This window comes from Melanotaenia boesemani, chromosome 19, assembly GCF_017639745.1.
Source record: "Melanotaenia boesemani isolate fMelBoe1 chromosome 19, fMelBoe1.pri, whole genome shotgun sequence".
Classification (NCBI taxonomy): Eukaryota; Metazoa; Chordata; class Actinopteri; order Atheriniformes; family Melanotaeniidae; genus Melanotaenia; species Melanotaenia boesemani.
Window position 1 is genome coordinate 9,779,311 of NC_055700.1, and position 14,034 is coordinate 9,793,344.

At 37.6% G+C, this 14,034-nt stretch overlaps 1 protein-coding gene across 6 annotated transcripts in view; it reads left to right on the forward strand.

Moving 5' to 3' along the window:
- Positions 1-14,034, forward strand: part of garnl3 (GTPase activating Rap/RanGAP domain like 3) — a 75,434-nt gene that overhangs the window by 14,770 nt on the left and 46,630 nt on the right. Inside the window, exon 1 of one of the 6 annotated variants that reach the window (XM_041970351.1) lies at positions 9,080-9,364. The exons of the other annotated variants lie outside the window; for them this stretch is intronic. Within the exon in view, the coding sequence (XP_041826285.1) occupies positions 9,315-9,364 (50 nt within the window). The 5' untranslated portion in view covers positions 9,080-9,314. Of the gene's footprint in view, positions 1-9,079; positions 9,365-14,034 lie in introns of those variants that run through there. 6 annotated transcript variants of the gene reach the window in all.

The following is a 14,034-nucleotide window of genomic DNA, read 5'->3' on the forward strand; positions in this document are numbered from 1 at the left end:
GTCTTGTCTGTTAAAATGCAACAAACCCTCTTTAAAAACAGAAAATGATAGAAACAGGTGAGAAGGCAAACAGAATAGTAAGCAGCCACACACTCCGAGCAGGTACTTCAAGCAGACATGTTCAAGGTAAAAAGTAATTTAAAACAAGAAGATGTGAATTGGCCTCATTCAGGATAAGATTGGTATTAAGGGGGTTAACAAAATAAAAGGAAACAGGTTAACTAATTGAGATAAATAAAATCAAGGAAAACTAAACAAGAGTTAAAGAAGGCACAGAAGGAAAGGCACCATTTAAAATGAGAGTGCCAAATTTACTAAATAAACTAGAACCGGGACAAGGTCAACAACCTAAAGCCATAATAATCCCTGTTGAAGCTTCAGATGGAAGTCCAGCCCTGACTTGTATCACCAGTGAAGGTTGGTGGTGCTGCTGATGCAGGGAGTTTTTTCACACCATTTTGGGCCCCTTCCAATAAATTAATAATGGTTCAAATGCCACAAACCACTAAAGTATAGTGATTGTTTTTTACAACTTTGTCTCAAAGTCAAAATTGTTTAACTCATCAGTATGATCGAGAGTTCATTGAATTTCATTGACCTACCCTTGTTGCCAAAACTGAGTCTGAGAACAGCTTTAGGATGTTGTACATCAGTAGATTTAGACTTTTACAGCATGATGTTGAATCAATGTAACCAAGAACTGAGGCCGTTTTCAGGATAAAGGGTAGTTTTCACTGTAGTTTTCTCTATATACGTAATATTTTAAATCTTTTCGCACTTAACTGTGATAAAAGCAATAGCCACAAGATGGCATACTGTTCCTGTAAAAAAGAGAAAACACTGACCTGGTGGCATGAATAAGGGAAGGGGGTAGAAGGCTTTAATGACAGGTATTCAAACATCCTGCTTTCAATCTGAGTATTTCTAACAGCACGGAGGTTCAAGCTGATAAATGATCATTTTTATGGTGACGACCTTGTGATCATTTGCAACAATGCAGAAATTCGTGATACATCAGCCACATTTTTACAAGGAGGACTTGCATTAAGAAGACAGTGAGTTAAATTTGGAGCACAAGTGGAATCACTTGCAGGTTTCATTCAGACAGAGACGACAAACTCGGCATGTTTTATTATGTTCTGATGAATTGTTGATGAATTTCCCACCTATACAAGCTTTGTCTTTGCTGATACTTGTAAATAAAACTGTATTAATGCACACGTTTAGCTGGAGGGGCGAGGGCAGAACGGTGTCCAGAGATTGCCTAATCGTTACAGATTAAAGGTTAATTCAGCAGATCACATTTAATGAGGCCGCCATTATCAACCGGTGCAACCTGACATAGTGACATTTCACAGAGGACACATGGTGACTTGCTGGCATTTGAGATGCACAAGAAGCAAACAGGCCAAAGTCTGAATCCAAATCATCTTTGTCTGTGTGTGTGTGTGTGTGTGTGTGTGTGTGTGTGTGTGTGTGTGTGTGTGTGTGTGTGTGTGTGTGTGTGTGTGTGTGTGTGTTTCATTAAACACCACGTGAGGGGAATACAGCTGACTACTTACTGAAAATGATCTATCCAATATACCTGAAATAATTTGCTCAATCAAAACAGAAAAAAAATGTGGAACATGCATCAATGCATGACAGTAAATCAGCTATCTGAGATAGTTCAGATCTATTTTGAGTTAAATGAGCAATTAATTGAGTATTGCAGCTCTGTAAGTAAAGCACAGGTAATGTGAATGAATGACAGCTTATTTCTACTCAGTGTGTGGCGGGAAGATGGATTATATGAGCAGCAAATGAAAAAAGAAAAGAAAAGAAAATTAAATATATTTGGATAAATACTGTATTTTCTCTTTTTATGTTTTTTTCCCTTTGGTTTTGTTCTGTTTTGTTCAGTGATTTTTGCTTTTTAACCACAGGACCTTACTAATTAAAAGTATCCATAGATAAATCCAGTTGTCTTCCTGTTCTCACTTTTTTGTTGCCACTACTGTTTGAGCCTATAGTGCAGGATTAATATATTGCCATAATCATTCAGTGATCTAATATGACAACTTCCTCCTGCAGGTTTCACACACAATGAAAACTTATTTTAAAAACATGACTTCATGGCAGGTTTATTGATTTGCATGTTGCACCACGTGTGAGAGATAAACACCCTCTTTGTTTGAAGATGAACCATCTTATGGTCCACTTTGCATAACATAGCTAGCAGGGTATTTCTTTTAGCTTATTTTCATATATCTCTTTTTAAAGAGAAGATGCTTAATATGATCTTGTCCCAGTAAGTGCACAACATTTAATCATATACAACACTGTCAGACAGCTTTAATATCGTTTGTGGGAAAGGTGCTTTGTCCAGAGTAGCAGCCGTCCAGAGAGAAGGCGGCACGGCTCAGAGGGATTATCACACTCCTGAGTCAAGAGCTTCTCATCCACATCATGCAGCTTCATGCACTTCAGCTGCAGACTGGGAGTGCCTGTGCAAACACAATTAGAGTACCTGTGAACCACAACCTCACTGGACTGTAAACCCACACACCATAATGCTTACACCTACATTAAAATCCCCATCTTTGAAGTTGCATTTATCTGGGGAACAGAGGGCCTGGGATTGTCTAGCTCTGCCAGGTTCCACGCATACATGTGTGCAAAAGTCGAAGACAGAGTTTGAGGCTATTGCTCGTGTCCTAATCAATGCTGACACCCGAATAGATGAAAAGAAGAAGTAAAATGCAGGTCATCTAACAACACACAGATAGAAACAGCTGAATTAAATAATAAATCTACTGAAAATTTGGTAATTTAGACAAGCTGTTACCTAAAATATTTATTTATTTATTTTCTATTTAACAAAAACAGTTTTTCTTAATACAAAAAGGCATTGTGCACTGTTGAAACCCAGTAAACAAAAGAAAATTATTTATTGATAACTGGGAGTTTTAAACCTGCTTTGTGTTAAAGCCTATTTATGCTCCCTTACTTGCATAAATAGAGACGTCCTTTTCAAACGTCATGCATCGCCATCCTCATACTTCCATACTTCTTTTGCGTTGCCATGGTTGCCAAGTCAATTCCTCCACTAGCAGGCAATGCTGAGTTAAGAGTTCACACGCCAATGTCAGCTTCAGACATCGTTTGGCACATTCTCATATAGTCTTTCTTCAAACGCTCACACAGTTTCTACAGTTGTCCTCGTTTTCATTCTTCTTCTGCTTTTTTGTTCCCTTCCTGATTCTCTTTTTCTTCTCTGATTTGTTTCTTTCCCTGGTCTGCTCAGCACTTCCTCAGTGATTTTCAGTGGTATTGCTCCGTCTTCTGTGTGAAGTGACAGATAGCCAAGCCCCCTGAAAAAGGACAAAATTAGGCGTGTAACCGACACAGAAGCCAGACAAACTGTCCAACGTCCGCATATCCGTCTTCTGCGTTGAGTATGAACTGGCTTTTAATCTACTCTTCCATGAAAGGAGTCCCTTTGTAGCTACATTTTCTGGCACATTACCACCAGTCTGTCGAATACAAGCAACCAACAATACTGCTGATAAATCAAGCTCATATCGCACATACGGGAAACAAATCTCAAGAAAAGTGTCATTATAGTACCTCTGTTGTTTGCACTTGAAAGATGTACCTCTGTGTACTTAATAGTAATCTACAGAAAGTGTTATTTTACAATTGGGTTCAATGAATTAGTGATTCAGCAAACTTTTAGAGTTGGCCGATACCTGCCCACTAGCATCTTCTGATAATGATATTTATTATGCAAACTTTGTTTCTCATGCCTGTGCCACTGTCCTGGGAGTCTCCAAAAGAAATATTGAGCCATAAAACTTTTAAGCTTCCTAAAATCTGAAATGCATGAATCAGGAGAAGTTTTTTTTTTTTTTTTTTTTATATAAGGCCTTTATGTTATAGCATTACTCTCAAGTTCTGACAATTCAAACATCTCTTAACACAGCAAACTCTATATGTGAATGTTCTACATTTACTCTTTAACCCATCCGATTCTTTCCAATGAAATCATACAATGCATTTCCAAATAGTTCTCCCATTCCACACAATGTTGACAACACTTCAATCCTACCCAGATGGAAGAACCGAAGTCTAAATCTTTTTATGTCATTAGTGTCGCTTGAAATGTGTGTCAGTGTAAAGGGTCTTGGCAGGCCATACTGAACTCCCACGATTTCAAAAAGTATAACATGTGTGTCAGTCCCACACAAGTCCTCTTACTGAGAGTCTAATGTAACCCACCTTTATGCTTCCATTAACTGTGTCAATAAAAAGTTTGAGCATTTTATGATATTTAGACAAGTTTGAGGATTGAAAACACTAAAACATAACATTCATGGTAACATTAGAGCTGAGGACTGTTTCTGCTTGTTTTCTATCTTTATCTTACATCAAAATAAATATATTTCCAATTAAAGACCTACACTGATGAGTCAAGTTTACACACTTTATTCCAGTTAACAGTAATCCAGTTGTATTTTCTGTTTTTTTTTTATAGATTTGGTACTTGTTTGCATGTGTGGGCTCAGTGGATTATATTTACCACCTAAAGCAGACTGTGATCACATTACACCAACACTTTCTAGGCTTAACAGTGTTATTTCTAACAACTTGATCTTTGTGGAGGAGGTCTTCCCTATTTTCACTTCCCTTTATGAGAGTGATCTCATAAGCATTCATTAGAAAATAGATATCTTTTTACAGAGGCCACAGGGTTAGTGGATGACACAGTGGGACCATAGGAGGTGGGTGATGAAGTTGTGTTTATGTAAGATGTATGAATGTTTTTGTGTGTGCGTGTGTGTGTGTGTGTGTCCGCTTTTAATTGGAGTCAGAGGTGTTCAGGTATCTCAGGTTGTTGCTTGTAACTCGATCTTGACGTGACTTAAACGTGACAAGGCCTTTAGCTTCTCTAGTTGTATTTGCAGAAATGCTTCATTTTGCCCAGGCTTCGGGCTGATACAGATTACAGCTGCATTTCAACATGAGCTATTTTTAAAAGTAGTCACATTCAGTGAGAGAAAGAAAAAGGAGAATGTCAAGTGTGTTGGTAGCTTTAGGTGTTTTCCTGCGATGTGGAGAACCACAGAGGGGGGTTTCTACTGATTAAAGATTAATGAGCAGCTGAGTGCCATGTAGCCTGAGCCAAACATTCCTGCACTCTTTCATGTATTGTGTGCATATGTAGACTGGGCTGCACATGCAGGCTGTGGCTGGGCTATTGTGAAGGTATCAGATTTACCTCAGCTCACATTTCACCTGTGTGTGTGTGTGTGCGTGTGTGTGTGTGTGTGTGTGTGTGTGTGTGTGTGCACTTACATTAAAAGGAGAGAGAACACAGAATCAAGAATTAAAGTTCATCCTGACATTTTTTTTCTTTGTCATGACAATTATTTTCCTCAGCCATTCTTTGTTTTTTATAATCTTTAATGCATTAAAGACATTAAACGGTTTCACAGTTTTTGTGAAAAACAATGCTTACAAACTGTTATTGGTCTCTGTAGTTGTTTCCCTTCTTCATACACCTCTAAAACTAGAGCCCATCCTGTGGAAAGTTATCTTTTAAAGCTGCAAAATTTTACAATGAAATGTTCTTTTTCTTCATAACTGTCACATGCAGCTAAGCAAGGAAACTAAATCAAGGGAAATAAAAATAAGTAAATTCATACTAAAATGTAATTTTGGAAGAAACTGTCCTCCATCAATTTAATGTGTGACCTCATATTGAAGAGATTTCTTCACACCCTGCATGTGCAAGAAGAAAATTGACATCGACCACCTGTTTCTTAGTAGCTTTCTGGATATTATTTAAAAGAAAAAAACACATCAGCCATTCGATACCTAAAGACTGTAAACTGGACATGTTTTAAAAAATGAGCCAGAGACCTGATATGTAAATTATTGTACATGAATGTGAATTTCTTTCAAACAAAGGAGTACATAGGTCTGAAATCATAATTATTTCATTACTATTCATTTGCAAACTATTCAAATTCCCAATATTAATGATGCATCTACACACATCAGTGTATTGCATGCCCAGCCTAATATAGAACTACCCAAAGGCACTTCTTCATCAAACAAGCAATCAGATCACTTTATTTGCCTTTAATGTATAAAATACTCTTAAAATTCTGGACAATGTTTTAAACACAATAAGTTTGCTTCGTTTTTTCTTATTTTAAAATCAGTGTTAGACCGACCGTTCTCAGAATTCATCATGTCACACATCACCATCTTAGACTAAGTCTACATCTGACTAGGGTCGCACAATATATCAGAATTTATTGTAATTTCAATATGAACATGTGTAATATCAATATTTCAAAGACATTTTGACTGAAAACAGGACAAGCATAGATGTATTAGTAGATGTATTAGTTCTACTTAGAGTACGCATAACTTACTCTTTGTGCATCTCCTTCAGTTAATTAGCATGCACAGGTACAGTAGTGGAAAGCATTCCTAATGCATCTGAGATTAGACAGACAGATAGACAGACAGACAGACAGACAGACAGACAGACAGACAGACAGACAGACAGACAGATAGATAGATAGATAGATAGATAGATAGATAGATAGATAGATAGATAGATAGATAGATAGATAGATAGATAGATAGATAGATAGATAGATAGATAGATAGATAGATAGATAGATAGATAGATAGATAGATAGATAGATAGATAGCTGAATTCATGGGCATTATTTGGCTTATTTTAGGGTCTGGAGATACCTTAAAATTTTCTTGAGCTCCCCTGAAAAAAAAATAAATGTATTGACTTCATTACTGGCTTTAGTGATTGCAATGTCAGTGATTGTTTGTTTAGCAACGTCTGGAACACAGCGCAATGAAGTTTTTTATTTAAAGACTCTGCAGCCAAATCCTGTCTGTTTATCATTGCTCCATGTTTTAATTTCTACCTGTCACCCTGAGTGCAGCCGCATCTGCATGTAAGACTGTGAATCCATGATGGAAATGGACATACAGAGTTTTTTTTAAAGATGAAAGTAAGTAGTAGTCACTAATTCCAGCTAGTTAACAGCAAAATCTGTTTTTATTGATAAAGTTGGTGGGCCCTGTTGGACTTTGTATTTCCCCTGTGCATGCATGACTTTATCCCACTGTCCAAAAAATGCATGTTAATTAGTGATTCTATATTAAACCTAAAAGTGTGTGTTCCCAAACATGATAACGCAGGTATAGAAAATGAATAGATAAATAGACCTGGAAGTCATCTAATAGGAAGTGGAATTATGTAAGGTATGTGGCTGTTCTATTCAAACATTTAGCATTTAAAACATTATATCCAGAAGAACTCAGTAAGGAGCATGAGTGTCTTGGTAGCGTCCTCTTTGTCCCACTCAGCTTTGTGTCCAAAATAACGTTACAGTAGCTGAAGATCACTACAATAATTGCTCTTAATAACTGCTCTTTGGCATTGTAATGATTTTGGCACTGGATGAAAGGAGCAGCTTTGTATGTCATATTTTCAGGGCTAAGTCCCCCTCTGTATTTAAATCCTAGAGGCATCCCTGGCTGAAACGCTGATGGCTTGTTACACAAAACCATTTAAAAAGTTCAAAGAGAGTCCACAGGCACATTCATAAAATGTAGAGGAAGTCATTTAATAAGGACACTGTCATCAATCAATCATAGGCAAACTTCATCCAACTTTATAAAGGAAGACAATCAGAAAATAGGAACCACCACTGTTGACTGTACATACGCTAAGACTCAAATTGTTGCTGCCAATGCAGGATGCTAATTGGTCACAAGATAGCTTTTAAATTCAGAATTCTGTTTTCACTAAAATCTCACATTTGCACAAGAATCTAAATGCCACACAAGGAAAGGTAATAACCACATGGCTTTTCCCTTCCCTAAATCTAGCCTAATTGTAGTATTTTGTGCCTAAACAAAATCAGCGGTGCCATAGTGTTTAAAGGAAAAGAAGGAGTAAAACAGTAGTTTCACAGCTTTTTAAGCACACATGCATGTTACCAAACAGGTTTTATACAATGTGAAATGATGTGAAATGGCAATGTGAGAAACATTACAAGTCTATGTATCTGTACTATGAAGATGAATGAGCTCATCATTATCGGGGTCTGTGTGATGAGAGAGATTATGGGAAAACCTGAGACACACTCAAGGGATTCACTGGTGAGAATCTTCAAGGCTAAAGAAACAGAGGTCTTTGTGTCCTAAATGAGAGATAATTCTTGTCTGTTGATCAAAAAATATCATTTAGTCTGCCAGACTGTGAAGCAGAAACACTTAATATTTGACAGTTTAGTGGAGAGCAATAAAGCATGTGTTATTACTTTTGGTCCTGGAGCCAAATAGAAACAGCTGTCAAATGGAATAATTATTCAAGTCTTGTTACTATTCATTAATCATCAGTAATATAATAGTAGTAAATGATTAACTATTCAGTCACTACAACTATTAGTTAAAGTCGTAAACCCTTCATTAAAGGTGAGTCTAACCAGGTAGTAACATTAACTCAGATTACTAAAAGAACACATCCAAACTTAGGAAATGACTTGCATTGAAGTAAATAGTTTTTGAGTTAGACACTCTAAAGGCAAAATTATACCAGTCTCCTTTATTTCCTTTAGAAATTCCTGGATCCAGACGGTGATCCTGATCACCCATTAAATCTACTGACTTGTTTCTTGTTCCATTTCTGAGATTTCCTGAAATTTTCATCAAATAACATTATGAGCTGTGCTGCTAACAGACAGACACAGCCTACTTGATGTGAGGCGAACCCTAGCTTCACTCCAGTATCTTGAGATCACTTAGCTCCAGGATAGACCTCTGCGTAATTGACGGTGATGTAACAGCAATAGCCCAAAGCAGGATAAGCTGATCTGAATGGTGCTTTTTCCTTTGAAGAGATAGGGAAAAAAAGCCTGAAATGCACATTGAATGTGAATGAGTGTGAATGAGTGAGAGAGAGAGAGAGAGAGTGAGAGAGAGAGAGAGAGAGAGAGAGAGAGAGACGGGGGGTGGGGGGGTGAAAGAGAGATAACACAGTAAACACAGCTCCTGTTGCAGAGCCGTTCCGCTTCATTATAATGCAGTAAGTGAACAGTTTCGTGCTGAGAGAAGAACCAAAAGGACTCGGACCACCAACCGGTTTGAGATCAGCTGTTGGAGTTTGCGCAGCAGTAATGTTCCTGCGCTTTTAGCAGCAGGAATAACATAAAGGAAGAAGAGGAAGAAGAAGAAGACACCGGTTTGTTATTGTCGACTTGTCCGCTGGACTGACATCGCATGGGGACATGAACAGTGTGGATCCAACCTCTAACAAACTGTTGACTTTCAATCAGCGGTAAAAACAAAACAAACAAACCCAAAAATCTAAATCCTGGTCATACTTGTGTGAATGCCTGTCCATGCTCATCTGTTGAATGCATTTAGCTTTCTGTCGTCGCTCTGTCATATCCCTGCAGCGTTTCATGCAGCCCAGATGCTGAACACCTGCTCCTGTGTCCAAACCGTTTGTTGGTGCGCAAAAGTGTCTCATTACGCTGTTTGATCGGCTAATTATGTTTTTATTAAGAGACAGTTTTGCTCGAGTTGAAGATATTTGAGTTTTTTAAGTGAATAATTTATTAAACTGATGGATTGCAGGAAAACTGCGTGCCACTTGAATCCACAAGTCTCCAGTTTGGAAGTATCGGCGCCGGCAACAGCGTCGGCCACGACAGCTTGTAATCAAAATACAATGCTGGCTTTATGTGCAGTTTTCAAGCTTATATTTTTGATAAAATATTGGTTGGTCAACTGAGCTACCTATTTCTCGGACAACGGGCTTTGCAGTGTGCATGCTACACGGAAAAATATAAATTATTCATATCATGCTTTTCAGTTCAAGGTAGAGTGGAGCTGCATCCACCCCTGTCAGTATGACAGAATAACGCATGTGGCTGCACTCAATTCAGACCTCTGGCTGAAAATGGGCAACTAAATTAATCTCTTGTCCAAGGTTGCTTTGTAGCTGCTCACTTCCAGTTTCTCATTGTAGGATAAGAAAATACCACCACTGCAGCTCTTCACCGCGCAAAAGTAATGCTGTGAAGCGCTGCTGCGGTGAGGGATATCATAAAAGACAATGTGTGTTATGGAACTGGACTGCCAAAAGCTGAGACATTTCTTTCCATTCTACAATTTTAATTTTGGAGAAAGGAGTTCTTAAATACCCATTTATAATATGAAAGGTTTAATAGATAATCATAATACTATCATAGAGTGATTTTGTTTACTTTATTCTTGTTTGTGAATGTATAATTGTCCAGCTCATTTAGTTTTATATCAAAATAATATTCCTAAACACTTGTGTGACTTATTTATTAATACATATTCATAGGTCTTAAGAGAAAGCTGAAGGAGGAGCAGTATTTACCATATAATGTGAACACTGCAAGCAGTTTAGATGCAGAACTGTAACTGTTTGTTATTACACACCTTATTAATTTAGGGCGTGTTTCCACGGAATTCAGTTTGAATAAAAAGTTCTGAATAAATTTAAATTTTTAGCAAATATTATGTATAATTTCATGGAACTGCTGAAGTCAATATTATATGGTACAGTTTTTTAGGGTTGTTAATATATTTGTGTCTAAGAGAGAGGTACGATTTAATTTCCCATCAGCTGAATTACTGGTACTCCTTGTGGCATTACTTGTTTTGGGTTTTCTTTCCAACACAGTATCATAGAATCACTTTGCAGACTGATTAAAGAGTCACACTGTATTTAAAAGAAGACTAATTTCTTTAGAAGCAGTTGGGGATTTAATATTGATGAGTGGCAGCATGATCTATTCTTTAAATTTTACTAAATGAAGCATGTCAGCACCAATTGTGTTATGACAAAAGCCATATTTTAGTAACTTTTCCTTGTACTGCATGACGGAGAGCAGGAGCTGAGTAATGAATATCCATCTGACCGCTTTCTATTTCTCTTTTGTCCGAGATTAGAGAGTCACTTTTCATTGGCTTACATCCATTAGGCTGTTGGACAGTACATGTCTGTACAGTGGAGAGCAAAGTTCAAGTAGTAGTGTAGGAACCTAAGAGCAGTTTGACTGCAGAATAATGATTTCCATTATGATACTATAGACTGTCTTAAAAGTATTTGGCAGCTTGTCAGTAGGGAGGTAGAACACCAGCGCCTCCAGTGCTAACATGCTGAACTGAGAAGTCAGAATTTCCCTGTTTGAAAATTATACTTGAAAGGTTCTGTTAGTAAGCTTTTGACTCAGAAGGTCAAAGGAACCTTACCAAACCTAACTTCAAAATCCAAATGCTTCTCCCAACATGAAAAGTAATGCACCTCATTGACTTATTTGTGTAAACAGTATTGTCCATCGTTCATCTGTGAAAATATGACTTCAGTGTTTGCATGCAAATCATGCAAATCATGCAAATTACCCAGTTGTACGTTGTTATCTACTGGTCTTACTGGCATTGGGGCTCATTGATGCAACAGCTCATTCAAAGGTGAAATAACAGTCGTGGGTTTGTCAGTGATGTGAAATCAGTTGTTAGTGGTAGTCCTATATATACATATAAAATGTTGGTCAAATCCCTCCAAAGTGATGTACAGTGTTGTTTAATGGCTACCAGAAATGTTAAACTATAGTCAGTGGGTTCACATAAGTATAGATAATTTTACTCAGTGTCAAGGATAATATTTTGTTTCATTTCTATATCCTGGTTTCATTTATCAACTTAAAGGACTTGCATAACAAGATGATGATCTTTTTGAACATTATTGTTAAAAATTATACAATTCTAGTGTTCTTAAATTTTCGGTTTTCAACCTTGTTGACGTTTAGTCAATGCAACAAGTTTTAATCATCAGTGTATTCAGGCTGTATTAGTTTTAATTTCTAAACACAAATTTGATACCACAGAGGACACGATTGTATATCGTTGAAACTACATACAAACTCCTACTTGAAATCTGAGAATGTTTTGCAACCCCCAGTTTTGTTGACAGTTTCACCTCATCAAACTTAAAGCACTTTGAACATACAGCTTGTTCTACCTCTTTAATAAGTGTCAGTACAGCTTAAACATTTCTTTTCTGTTTTGCATGAATGCAACCACACTGGACACAAACAGCTTTTATTACACCACAAGCTGCACCTCTTACACGCATTAAGGTATCTCTTTCTTCCCTTCCCTTCCCTTTTTTTTTTTTTTTTTTTTTATGGGAAAAACCCTAAATTTGACAATGCACATGCTCAGTGTTGATGCTCAGTGTTGGATCAGCACATTTCCTGTGGGCATGGGCATAAAAAAAGGGCACATTGCTGAAGTGCACCAGCAGACTGTTGTGATGCAATTAGTACCTCACCCTAAATAATACCCACATATTGTCACATTTTGATTAATTAAACTTAAAATAGCCATCCGTAAGTACCAAAAGCACTGCAGGAAGCTGCAAACTCATGACATTTCCAGAGGAGATAAGCTTCACTGGGCGATAGAACAGTTTTCATTTAGAGAAGTAGGTGGTGTAATATCACTTAATCACCTTCCTCCAACATGCAGGATTTTTCATGACCTCCCTCTCGGAGGAAACATATAGGGTAGGAAAGATTGTGACCTGGGTACTGAATAGAAGAAGTGGGAGCACCAGAAGCGGTGATGGAGTTGTGCCATCCTAATCACCTCTGTGCACAGGAGGCAAGACAGAATGAGAGTGAGTAAGGAAGCAGTGATGGATACATCCTGTAGTACAGACACACAAATGTGTTCTTAAAGCTTGAGAGTGAATTATGTATTACCAGCCTCAATCTGCCTGAAGAGCAGTCCTGCCAGAGAGGCAAAAGTTAGGTGGCGTGAGAAGCAGAGAGGGGGGTGTCGGACAGAGAATCAGAGGAAGCAAAAAGCACTTTGACAATGATAGATACTTGCAAACACAAGGTGTGCAAAAACTATAAAACATGCCAAATTTATAAGTAATACCCCTTTTGCACCGATGACAACTATTATCAATAATATCTTCAAATGCCTGTGTGTGTGTGTGTGTGTGTGTGTCTTTTCTTTTTTGGACAAATTATTTTTTGTTTGCACATCTGATAAACAGAATGTGCAAACCTTGCCGCCTTCTCTTTTGTCCTCAGTTGTAGCTTTTATAATAAGTAGTGAGACTAACAGCAACGGCTGAAACAATTACTAGCTTGAAATTGTCTGTTCTTGATGCCCCTGAAAACATTTTACTTTAATTGATTTTAATTCAAATTTTTAAGAAAAGATCATTTGTTTAGTTATTTTAAGTTAAAGACAGAGTTTGAAGGCTGCTCTATTAAAAATCAACATATTTAATCAATTTTTTTCTGATAAAAAGAAGGAATATGGAACTGGTGTCCTCATATGAGAATTTAGAGTTCTGCAGTAATAGAGCTGGACATTGCTTATGATGGGGCTTCCTGCATTATGTGAGAGATGCTTTTGGCGAATCTGTTTCTCTGTGCTGTGAGGTCGCATTTGGAGCGAGAGCTCAGCAGTAAGTCAGTCCTGCTTTAGGTGATGGGCTGCACCTTAACTGCACTTCTGTTCATAATTTATATGGACCAGATTTCAAACCATTGCAATGATGATGTTGTCTTGAAGCATGCTGGTCTGGAGGTCACATCTCTGCTTTTTGCAGATTATGTTCTTGTACTATCACAGAAGTGTCATGCAGCTAAAATGCAGATCACCAATTCCATATCTGGGGCCATGGTTCTTTCTGGAAAAGTAGGGCATGCTCTTTTATGTAAACAGGGACAGTCAATTTCAGGAGTGCAAGCTTAAGTAATACAGTGTTGGTTCAGGAGAGGCAATTGAGGGAAGTTGGAGATACATTTGGGTGCAGCTGTCACTCTTTAGTGGTACAAGGTGGCTATTTATTTCACAATCATTCCTTACCCTTAATAGAAAAAAAAGAAAGAGACTGAATTTGGAGGTTGGCTTCACTAACTCTGCGAGATGAGGTGAAAAGTTAAA